Source organism: Gadus chalcogrammus, chromosome 6, assembly GCF_026213295.1.
Source record: "Gadus chalcogrammus isolate NIFS_2021 chromosome 6, NIFS_Gcha_1.0, whole genome shotgun sequence".
In the NCBI taxonomy this organism is placed as follows: domain Eukaryota; kingdom Metazoa; phylum Chordata; class Actinopteri; order Gadiformes; family Gadidae; genus Gadus; species Gadus chalcogrammus.
This window is the reverse complement of record NC_079417.1, coordinates 6,611,596-6,624,095: the sequence shown is the minus strand read 5'-3', so window position 1 is coordinate 6,624,095 and position 12,500 is coordinate 6,611,596. Positions and strand designations below refer to the sequence as shown.

At 43.4% G+C, this 12,500-nt stretch overlaps 2 protein-coding genes across 2 annotated transcripts in view; one reads left to right on the top strand and one right to left on the bottom strand.

The window, feature by feature from the left end:
• LOC130384968 (pikachurin) overlaps nt 1–1,828 on the bottom strand; it is a 29,600-nt gene extending 27,772 nt beyond the window's left edge. The window contains exon 1 of the mRNA XM_056593395.1: nt 1,172–1,828. Within this exon, the coding sequence (XP_056449370.1) occupies nt 1,172–1,277 (106 nt within the window). The 5' untranslated portion in view covers nt 1,278–1,828. The remainder of the gene's footprint in view (nt 1–1,171) is intronic.
• Nucleotides 1,829–4,624: 2,796 nt separating this feature from the next.
• Nucleotides 4,625–8,637, top strand: LOC130384971 (glial cell line-derived neurotrophic factor-like). The gene is made up of 3 exons (XM_056593398.1): nt 4,625–4,714; nt 5,953–6,582; nt 7,096–8,637. The coding sequence occupies exons 2-3, from the start codon at nt 6,360–6,362 to the stop codon at nt 7,704–7,706; spliced, it is 834 nt and encodes a 277-aa protein (XP_056449373.1). The 5' UTR covers nt 4,625–4,714; nt 5,953–6,359; the 3' UTR covers nt 7,707–8,637.
• Nucleotides 8,638–12,500: the final 3,863 nt, after the last annotated feature.

The following is a 12,500-nucleotide window of genomic DNA, read 5'->3' as shown; positions in this document are numbered from 1 at the left end:
TAAAATAGCTTTTTTAGCAAAGAAGGAATCATTTCTAGACACATGTGTCCTGGGAGTGTGATAGCACCACAGTCTGTCAGCTTAACCCCTCAACGCTCTATCTGAGGCTGGGCCATGGGTTCTGACCGCCGAGCCCTGGCGGGAGATAAGGCCCTAACCCGTCTCCTACAGGCGGATGAGTGGTCTGAGACGTAGCCCATGTCTGGCTTTACAAGGAAAAAACAAGCAACAGCCAGTTCAAAGGGTCTGAAGCAGGCGTGCTATGGACAAATATAAAGGTTAAGGTTGATAATGCCAGGGTGAACTCTGCCTTGGAACACGTTCGGCTATCTCTGGCAATTTCGAGCATTAAAGGCAATACGTGTTGACTCCAAAGCCTTGTGGTATTATTTTGCGCGGACAACAAATACTGATTTCCCTTGACAGGTAACCAAACAGGAACAGACAACCCAGACACAACTTGGTTGTCTAAAAGAGGGCCAGTGAAAGGGATATTTGTCTGTGGTACAAGAAGAACCGGAAGAGGGAGAGAGGAATGTTTTTTTGTGTTTTCAGAACAGACAGCGGGAAGAAAAACAGAAAAAAAGATACAGAAAGAAAGGACAACAAAGAGAGTCGTGCAGAAAGTCTTTCAAGGCTTGTATTTCAGCACACCAGTTCGCTCTTTGGAGCGGTCCAAAGTGTTGGTGGGTAAGGGGTAAGTGGTTGGGCCTATGGTTAGGGGTGGGGGAGTGCTGGGGGGCATGCGAAGCCTTTAGAGACTGCAATTGTGAGACGAATAAACTTGACAGGACTCGATATTGTGTCCCCACTGGTTTATCACGAAACTTCAAACAACTACTAATATGGTAAATCATCAGCATCATACTATTGCAAAATCCCTGGACAATGACAATGTGTATACAGTATATATATATATATAAATATATGTATATATACGTTTATGCTAATTTAATCCTTTAATGTTAGGATGAAAGTGGAAAATAATAATAATAAGCGTACATTTGCATACATTGTAATAATAGTACAGTACATTCCTATTATAAGTTAAATTGCATGGCTCATTCGTTTAAAACAAAAATTACCTCACATTAGCCATAATAACCAAAACCATATAGGAAACAGTAGAAGTTTTAATTATAGTGCAGGCTATTTCTGCTTTTTAACTCACCTGATCTACGAACGGTTGTTTTCCTGGTGCAAAAACAAACGTGGCTGATGAACGCGACCAGGAAAAACAAGAGGAGCAGACGCCTCTCTGGGTGTGTAGACTCCATCTTATTTTAGTCACAAGAGTAAACCGGTCAAACCGTCATATTAATCGATATCGAAAACACACCTATAAAAGTGTCGCCTGGCTGTTGCTGAACCGATTCAAGTTTTCACAAACACCAGCGATGGGTGGTGAAGAAAAAAGCTTAAACTTAAACCGAAGAAAGGCGAAACGACCCTGAAAAATCTTCGGCTGGCCGGGTGAAGAAGGCAACTACGGTTTGACACTGATAAGATTAAAGTCTGCAAAAGATCACTTATAGGCCTATCCTAACGACCCTGCGCGCGGAACAGGGCTCGTGGCGATGCTGTGCCGACCCAGTGGTGTCACGATTTTACGCGCGAAATAGTACTTCGAAAGAGCGATAGGTAGTTATTTCCACAAAGAATATCGTATGGCGTTTTAATGCCATTTCTTTTGTCCCTCCCGCTTTATAAGCTGAGTTTGTTTGACGACAGAGGGGACGACGAAGTCAGGAACGCGGGGCCATTTAGAGCTAAGAAGATAATAAGCGCGTAATCCCTCCTCGCGCCCCAGATGGAGAGTACGTCTCGCGGCTGAAACAGCAGAGCTACCGCCGTGTGTGACACTCCAACAAGTGCGCGTGGGGAGGGAGGGGCGGGGGGGATGGGTGGATAATTGCTATAACTAGTGCAAAAAGAAATGAGACATAATTGGAATCATTTTCGGAACATCCTTTTGCTTCAAGCACACATTTTTTCCAGATTTCTTTCATTCTTTCTTCTTATTTACTGGAATAGGACATCTCAAGACAATTAGTGTACCGGCCCAAAGGGATAAATCAACACGCAAAATGTTGCCATGACCCTGGCGACATTTTACATTTCATTTTCATGTCTCTCCATTAGCCTAACAGGATGCATTTTAAATCGACTATAACTTCAACTATCTTTTATAGAATATATGCTTTCACTTTACACTAGACTTACGACCTACTCCAACAACACTTATTCACTGAATATCGAGGGCATTTATACAGCTGGTCCGCATCATTGCAGCACTTAGAATGGGAATATTTTCCAGAAATGTCTGTATCGTTTGGTAAGGAGATCCTAAACCCGCTCCATTTTGGAGTGAGAGGAGTGAACCACTAAGCAAATGAGGCACAGAGCATCAAGCCACACCACCACAACTAGTGAAACGACTTGTGTCGTGGCATTCATGGAGGTACCCAATTGTTACTAATACCTCTGGTTGAACTTTATCTCCCTATGTGGTATGAAGGCCCACATCAGATGCACCACACATGACCTTTGAGATGGAAATGAACGGCCCGAACTCGCTAGTGGGACCTCAGGATGAAAGTCACTGACCAAAATGACAAAAACAACAAGAACAAAAAATACAAAGAAACGTAAAGTTATTTATGCGTCGATGGGAGATTGTACTCCACTGACGAGAACAAGGAATTGTATTAGATTCAAACAGAATTTTGTTGTATTCTTGACTTCAGTTCTCTCCCAAGCATTTCAGCCCTTTTAGAAGATGATTCATAATTTGAAGAAGTCATGTTGTTCATTTATCCTAAGAATCCCATCCCACCCAATATTTGCTTAGAATAACAATGATCAGTAAGAGGCATGGCGTATAAACAAAGATATCACTCAATTTCCTCTGCAAAATTCTGCACCTGTTTAAGCTGTTTATTCTTTATATTCTTCCGAAAAAATAGTGGTAAAATAGCCTAATCAGTGTTTATTTGCCTGACTATTCAGTAGCTTAAACTGAATGATACACACACACACACACACACACACACACACACACACACACACACACACACACACACACACACACACACACACACACACACACACACACACACACACATTATCCCACTCACATTATCCTTATTTAATAGCATCGTTATTATTGTATTATTATTATTATTATTATTATTATTATTATTATTATTATTATTATTATTATTATTATTATTTTTATTATTAATAATACATTTAGACCATCTGTTACCCCGGCAGGGCTGGAAGATCGGGACAGATTGAATTATAAAATGTCGGGAAAAACTTGATTTGATAAAGAGGTAGAACCATTTGAGGTCCATCCATTTGATTGCAACGTCATGGGTTTAATTTGATCGTCTACACACAGAAGCGTTGCCAACAGTGCCCTCTAGTTGTAGCAATTGTCGAACATCTTTGGCCGAGCTATCGGAGATTTCAGCTATTTTAAAAGCTATTACAGATTGGTACGGTCTGGAAGAGGATACAATACGATACACCAAGTATCAAACTTCAATGTGCTCACTCTGCTACGCGATATTAAGCACATATTGGGCTATTTGGCCTTCTAAAAACGACAACGTTATTACAGAAATATGGCATTAAGGGAATTGTGCTGGCCATGAGTCATCCTTTAATGGCTGACAGAGGTATTACACGTTTATGATTAATGAACAAAGCATATATTTATGAAGTGATAATCATTTGGGTTCAAGGTAGTATAGCCCATGATCATTATCTTAAAGGACAACCCAAGAAGGAATATTAAGCAGCCATATAGTGGAAAATAGAGCACAGTCAACAATATACGCAAGCACAGTCAACATTAACATCTATTCATCTTTTATCTTTATTTCATCGTACATTTTTTTTAGTATAAAGTTAAGTTCAAATTAGTCACTAATTGGTCTACTTAAGGCCTTTTAGAGATTCCCGAAATAATGATCAGAAATGTGCCGGGGATGCAATCTACATATGGTGCGGGTTAAACAAAATCAGTCTAAGGAAAAGTAGTCGAGGCAGTGAACACATATTTATATATTCATGCAATCATGCACTGCTGTCAAAATCAATTTCCTGCTAATACAATCACACAATTCACACTGTTACTACTACTGCATATAGTAGGCTACACTATTCCGAACTATAACAATATTTAGAATATAATAATATATAATCTGAAAGAAAAGTTGCCTTCGAAATACTATTTAAAGATGATTAGTGCTATCTATATCTAATGTATTAAAATCTTTAACCTCTCATAATGGCAGAAAGCAGAAAGAATTCACAGCTATGATCGGTTGATAAAGGCTTTCTACCTTACCCCTTTAACTATTTTATCCACTATGAATAAACAATAGCAAACTTACACTTAGGCCTATTCTGCAAGGTTTTTACCCAGCATCCCCTCTGGCAGCAATAAAGTCCCCCATCAACCACCCCACCGAACGATTCAAGCTGTCAATTCCTTCCTCTCCCAGGCACAGCCATCAGGGGCTGCAGTTTCGCGTGGAGGCAATAATGAGGGGTGAAACGACCCATGCGATTAGCCCCGTGTAAGTGTGAGTCAAATCAAGCCCCAAAATGGCTGCCAGATTCAATTGCAGATCAGCTTGAGATTAACCTCCATTGGATTGCTAGAAAGGAAATGGCCATCTGTTTGGTCTAGTCTAGCATGGTAGGGCTGTAATTACACTACTTGAGGTATTTCCATGCAGTTATGTGCGCCGCAAAAAGGCCTCCACTTAATGTTTTAGAGTCTAGACTAACTGGTGTGGACGTTAGCAAGTGTTGTCAATGCTATTCAATGTTAGGCCCATTTTCTGTTTTTCTTTCTTTTAAAAAAAAACAATCAAATATATTTTTGGACCTTTTTCAGTAAATTAAGTGATATCCTTTACATTGACTTCTCTTACTTGATCTTAATTGTGATTAATTTAAAGATTGTTACGTGTAACTCCTGGGCCTGATGTGGGCTACCCAACGCAACGCTGATGAGAAGCTTAAGATCTGCCAGCTTTCACTGGTGTGAAACAAGCAGGCTGTGGTTAATAGTCTGATTACAGGGCCCTCATTAGGCTATGTCTCCATGACCGCATTTACTCACAAGTCAGATCTCAATACAAGATCCTTACCCTCTGTATTTCTATAGTCCGTATTCACAACAGGCCTATGTAAGTCTTTAAACTGTATTCACCATCACATAAACTGCATGTAGTTGCTTAGTTAAAATAGCATTAAAGCCTGAACCTAAATTAAACGAGAAAATGTGTTCATGCAAAAATCAGGATCAATGTTTGGAACTATATATCAACATTCCATAAAAGCCAGCTGTGCGTGATGCAATATTGAATAAACACTTTCTTTATCATCAACATTTGCCAGGAACATTTATCAGGACATTTTCAGACTGTAAATAGGCTACCCGATCTTCACTGTTTTCTTTATGATCCTACCCACAGTGTGATTAGCAGCCAACCAAGCTATTTGGTATTCATTCTATTTTTATGGGCTGATTGGAAACGTGTGTTTTTATCCAACATCTTCAGAACGTAAACAGTAAGATGAGAGATATAATGGATTGTTTGTGGAAAGTCAATCTGAGTGATCTCTCTCTCTCTCTCTCTCTCTCTCTCTCTCTCTCTCTCTCTCTCTCTCTCTCTCTCTCTCTCTCTCTCTCTCTCTCTCTCTCTCTCTCTCTCTCTCTCTCTCTCTCTCCCCCCCCCCCCCCCCCCCCCCCCCCCCCCCCCCCTGGCCTCTGCCATTAGCACACCCCTAAACAGAAAGAGGGACAGACCTATAGGCTATAACGCATTGACAGATGAAAGTTTAAATTTCAGCTTCTTGGTGAAGCTGTTTCTAACTACAGATTTTATGCTTTATTCTATATTGTTATGCTCTTCAATTCATCTCCAGTTGATGGCGAGTAAGCAGAGGATGGACTATTAGACGTCATTACCACTCCCAGTCTGCTCCAACCTTCCCCTTCTCCGCTCAATGTTGACGGCGCATATTGATGGAGCCGAGTTGCGGAGAGGGGGTGCGCGGAGGGAAAACAGCTTCAATTCATTTGGAAATGTGGAATCGGGAATAAAACTATCTTGGAATACGATATTTATTTTTGGCGCCTTTGGATCTATGTGGTCTGACTTTTGATTTCAGGGATTCGATTTTTTTGCAAACGTTTTACAACTTTTTCAGTCAAACGAAATAACTTTGATTCTGAGTCAAAACCCCTTTTCTTTAATGTTTTGATATGTAAACCATTGGATGGCGGCTGTTTTCGCGTAACGTCATGTTCTTCCCTCGGTTTGAAGTGGACAATGAAGTTATGGGATAGCCTGACCACTTGTTTGTTTCTGCTGAGCTCCGTGCACACGAGCCCCCGGACACAACCGCGCCGACCACCGCCGTCCACCTCAGATCCCCCCGAGAGACCCCTCGAAACGCCGCCAGTTAAGATCCGATTATCAATAAATCCAGCTGCCAACACCCGAGTCTTCACGGACCGAGACGATCTAGAAAGGATGGCAGATACTGAACAAAGTAAGCGCCTTTTGGTTTTCCCCTTTGCGTGTTATCCTTCTCTAACGTAGACGCGGTTATATGCTCAGCTTCTGAGCCGTTGATCTGATAACATGAACATGTCAGTCGCACTTCATAAGCCTACCTCACTTTGGCCTCCAGCATTCCGAGAGATCACCTCATCAATTGCGACAGATGCCTTAGCGATGGCGCCATTCTAGTTTGGTGGTGCAACTATCTCACTCTTGATGTCTCCAAACTATTCCCAAACTTTAAATGCAAGTTTTAAAGACTATAATATAATTTATATATAATATTATTGCTCATCTTCACTATTGGATAGCCTAATTGGATTGATATCGTTTTTGTTGACGCTGTAGCCGATCTGATGCTGCCTTTTATTTGTATTGACTATTATGCTTCTATTTAGAACACACAGGCGGCAGGCCTAACTGTGTGCTCTGGAACGGTTAGACCCGAGAGCCATAGAGAGCCAATCTTGAAGCAGAATCGTAACAGTCTATCCTCCTTCAGGCGCGGTGGAGGAGCGCCTGGCAGAGTGTCTGGACGGTGCCGTGGACGCCGTCCGAGTGACTGTCAGCAGAAAGCCCCGCACTGCCTCTCCTTCTCCTTCCCCTTCGTCCTCCCCCTCCACCCCCCCGCCCAACGCCAGGGTCAACCTGAGCTCCAGGGCTCGCCACAGAAGGGGGAGGAAGACGGCAGTGAGTGAGAGGAGCAGTAGGGGAGGAAGAGGAGGAGGAGGAGGAGGAGGAGGAGGAAGAGGAGGAGGAGGAGGAGGAGGAGGAGCTAAAGGGGCCAGGAGGAGGAATGGGAAAAGAGGAAGAGGGGGACAGGGCTGCAGGCTGAAGCAGATCCATCTCAACGTGACAGACCTGGGTCTGGGCTACCAGTCCGAGGAGGAGATGATATTCAGGTACTGCTCTGGGCCGTGTCGGAAGTCCGAGACAAACTATGACAAGATCCTTCACAACATCGCTCACGACAGGAGGCTGGGCGCCAGAGACGCGCCCCCCAACCCCTGCTGCCGCCCGATAGCATTCGACGATAACCTATCCTTTCTGGACGACAACCTGGTGTACCACACCATACGGAAGCACTCTGCCAGGAAGTGCGGTTGCGTGTAGCACGGGGGACCTCCAGACCTGCTCCAGCCTTCAGCGGGTCCTGCTGCGAGCCAGGTCTCTCTGCTTCCCTCTGTCTCATGTTCTCAAGAGTTTTAATTGATCACGTCGTCAGGAAACACTCTGCTAGAGCTGTGTGTGTGTGTGTGTGTGTGTGTGTGTGTGTGTGTGTGTGTGTGTGTGTGTGTGTGTGTGTGTGTGTGTGTGTGTGTGTGTGTGTGTGTGCGTATGTGTGTGTGTGTTTGTGTGTGTTAGTGATGCTTAGGAACGCAAGAGACAATAAAGATAACCGAGGCCCAAATGGAGTGTGCCTCAATATGGCAGAGCTGGGACCCTTTAAAAGCTCTGTGCTGGCTCCTCAACATCACTCTGATGCTTCTGTTATCTCTCTGGTGGTTCTGCCAGATTCAACCTCATCCATTCCTACAGTGTAAACAATCTATGTCCAACTTCAAATGTGTTCACTTATGAAAAGGATTCTCAAACTCTTAAGTAACTTATTGTTATTTATTATTTCTTGTATAAAATGAGTAAAAATAATGAAATAAACTATTTATTGTTATTGTTGGAAGTTATATAATGGAGTATGCCAACGATTGAATTAAAATAGGCAAGATTATTTGCAAAGTGATGAAGAACACAAAATATCACACAGTAGACTAGTAATGGTGTTTAAATGCACAGAAATATAGCTGACAGAATGCTTTAACCGTTTACATGTTCCTTGATTGCCTGACTGTTGGAAATATATTTACTTGTTTGGTCTTTTTGTGAGTGTTAAGCATTTTTTATGTTGTCATTTCATTATTTGTAACCAAACGTGTATTCTTGCTCCAAAACATGCCTTTATTTTTCTACCACGTTATAATTATGATATCATTATTATTTTACCATATTAATATTATTAAATCAACCATAATGTATAGTAATTTGCAGCAACCTAACTTTCTTCCTAATCTTCTTCCTTCACACACACACATGCATGCAAGCACACGCACATACACACATGTACACACATGTACACACATGTACACACATGTACACACACACACACACACACACACACACACACACACACACACACACACACACACACACACACACACACACACACACACACACACACACACACACATAAATATATAGTATAACCCCACAATTGATATACCTCTTGTCACAAAAATGTAGGATCCGAAAACGGACGAAAGACAGACAGGAAGAGGGGTCTGATACTATCAAATAAACAAACTGGCAAATAGAGAAGGGAGGGGAAAATCCACATTATCCACATGAATTAACTCCATAGATGGAAAATAAAAGATGAGGCAGAGTTTCAGGAGAAGCCGTAAAATTCATCTGCTCTTTCATCCACAAATAAACCTCCAACCCAGAACCGTCCAGGACGTTTGAAGCGTCTGGAAGACAGAGAGAGAAGGAGGAGAGAGAGAGAGAGAGAGAGAGAGAGAGAGAGAGAGAGAGAGAGAGAGAGAGAGAGAGAGAGAGAGGCTGAGAGAGAGAGAGAGAGAGAGAGAGAGAGAGAGAGAGAGAGAGAGAGAGAGAGAGAGAGAGAGAGCGAGAGAGAGAGAGAGAGAGAGAGAGAGAGAGAGAGAGAGAGAGAGAGGCCCCCAGCTAAAACAATAGGATTAACCGTGGGCCTTGTCCTAGGAGGACAAGCGGGTGATATAGCGGTGAATGGAGAGTAGGGGGAGAGGAGAGGCTGGGGTGTACAGTTAGAAGTAAAGCGTGTCCGTCACTCTGCCCCCGTGCTGTACTCTCATGTTACCTCCGCCACCCCTGGCCCCGATCCCCCAGAAGAAGAGTTCTTCTTTATTAACGGTCAGGTCACGTTGGGATGACGCGGGAAGCTTCTCGTTTTTCATTCACAATACGTTCCTCTTTAAAACAACATGAGGTAATTGCTTCAGAACATTTTTGAGAAGATACAGTGGTTTGTCGCAGGGCCAGCGATTAGTAGAGCTTGTGGGTTTATAAGCTGAATTCATTGGTTTGTAGTTCAACCTGCACTGTCTCACATTTTCACCACAGACATGACTTTTGTTTGAAATTGGATTTGCTTTGGTGGTTTTTTCGAAAGACTAATTTGATTTAGGCTAGATAAAATGGCCCTTGGGTTTGTGGGTTTTTCAGGCAGTGTTGGTAAGTTTTAATGTGTAGGCATCTCTTCAAAACATTTCAAACAAAAGTAATATCTGCAGTAAAAAAAAGCTGTAGTTTGATAGATTTCAATGGCAATGCTCTAAACTACAAATTATAACTGAAAGCACGTTGAAGGTCTTAATAATTAAACAATGAGTTGTTGAATCACAAGAGAAATACTGCGTTAATGATAATATTGCTCTCAGAGATAAAGTAAACTCCCATTGAGTCATTAAGCAGAAGTTTGAATGCAAAAAGATTTAAGAGTGAGGCTCAGAACATCCAAAGCCTAATTTCGAAAGCTAGAACATTAAAAAAGTGGTACAAAATTAACAAAAGAAGAAACCAAAATTAAGTACATAAATCAACAAGGCACCCAACAAGGTCCTTCTTAAAGACAAATTATAAGCATATCAAATGGTTTAACATCCTAAATCAAGTCACTCTAGAATCAAACAACCATAGCACGAGCGACCCATGGTTGTTTGTTAGATAGCTAGCCATGACACCGGTGGGACCATTACACACTATATACACTGTGGAAATGCATTTTCATTCACAAAAAGGCAGCGCGACAACAGAGCTAGCCTCCAGAGCTAGCCTCCAGAGCTAGCCTCCAGAGCTAGCCTCCAGAGCTAGCCTCCAGAGCTAGCCTCCAGAGCCGTGCGACAGCCGGAGCGCGGCGTCATTAGGGGGGATGGGTTTCCCGCTCCTTTGTCCCCAGTGTCAGGGGAGGATGTAATGAAGGATAGAATATCAACAAGAGGGACGTGGCTGCAGACAGCGATACCTGAAGGAGGTGACACATCTCCGGAGGTGAAGAGGGGGGGCAAACAGGTGCTACGCTGCACTGGAAGGAAAACTGCACACGCTAATTGATTTAGATATCACAGGGATTTCAGGGGGGCGCGTTTCAACTGATTTCAAACTTAGAATACAATTGCTGAGAGACCGATTTGTAATCTGGTACTGATAGCTGGCAATGGCAAGTGTGTGATTAATTCGCACAGGAAATTGTCTAAATTGTTGATTAATTTCTCACTATTTGGGTGAGTCTGAGGAGAAGAACAACCCTCTGAGCGGTAGGCTACTCCTTGGGGCGGTTGCATGTTGACGGACAAAAACTGCAGACGGAGATACCGCTGTACGTCTCCCATGATTGCCACACCAGCCCTGGGATTCCAAACAGCGATCTCGGTAAGACATGAACAAGCTCCTCAGACATGAGGAGTCTGCCTTTCTGGACGCCCTCAAGGTTTTATTATCATGATGTTTCTGTGCATCACCACTGGAACTCTTGTTATCCCGTTGAAATTAGACCGGCCGCATTTCGGTCACTGTTTATGAAATGGAGCAATTGTGGCCGGACATCTTCCCCTGACTATTGTGCTTTACCAGGCAGCACGGAATGATGCAAACAATAACGCAACTATAATCACTGTCGTACCCAGTGTGCCATGATCGCTGAGGGAAATGGGACGAACCACAAGTGGTTTGGCCTCACGTTGGTGGGACCTCCAAGATGTGAGTGGGGTCTGTAAGATTAGTCATTAGTGGAGACAGCAGACCTCCGGAACAGGGAAATCTAGGACAGACCGGCGGGGAGTCCCGCGAGCAGGGAGATTAATCACCACGCTGCCTGCTACCGTCCTACCCAATGGCTTCTCCCAATGAGTTGGCGGAAGAGGAACTTCTCCCTGTTTAAATGTTTTTTACAGGACCTACAATGGAGTGAGGTGAACCAGGGGGAGAGAGTGAACTGCTCCGTCACTAGGGTTGATAGTCTAGTACTTATCGTGTTTGACTCCCAGCCCAAAGATTCTGGGGTCCGACTCCAATTTCCAACGTGCATACCAGAGGAAGGTGCCTTGGACCCATGCCCTACCTGCTCCTTCATGATGTGCAACAATAATTTACTGTAAGTACGATTGGACCAGGCATCTACAAAATGACTTGAACAAACTCAAATAAAAACGGTTTAGATGTAGTAGCAAGATATAATAGTGGAAATAGACACAAAAAAGAGAAGCTTAAAAGCAGCATTAGGTATTCTGGTGGTGGTGGTGGTGGTGATGGTGGAGGTGGTGGTGGTGGTGGTGATGGTGGAGGTGGTGGGGGTGGTGATGGTGGTGGTGGTGGTGGTGGTGGTGGTGGTGGTGGTGGTGGTGGTGGTGGGGGTGCTAGTGGTGGAGATGATTACAGAGCTGTAACCACCCCATAAGAGACAGATCTCCATCATCAGTTGGCCCCCAGCCAAGCGACATGGCTAGACTGCTAGCCACAGACACACAACACGCGCAAGCTCAAAGACACACACACACACACACACACACACACACACACACACACACACACACACACACACACACACACACACACACACACACACACACACACACACACACACACACACACATGATATCATTTATCAGCGTAGTGGAATACAGATGGGGTTTAGCGTCTGCTCTACTCTCAGAGATCACACACACACACACACACACACACATTCTCATGCTGCCACTGTGGGTCAGAGCCGTGATGGACAAAGTCTGCTTCCACACGTTCTCATAACACCACATCAATCCCACCGGTGGGGGCCCAACTGTAAAATGTTTGGTGGTATTTCCAAACAAAAGTATT

What these genes read in the sequence shown, in the direction of transcription:
- LOC130384971 (XM_056593398.1), top strand. Translation starts at nt 6,360, where the DNA reads ATGAAGTTATGGGATAGCCTGACCACTTGTTTGTTTCTGCTGAGCTCC. An exon ending in GATGGCAGATACTGAACAAA is followed by an intron (nt 6,583 to 7,095) that starts GTAAGCGCCTTT and finishes ATCCTCCTTCAG; the next exon opens with GCGCGGTGGAGGAGCGCCTG.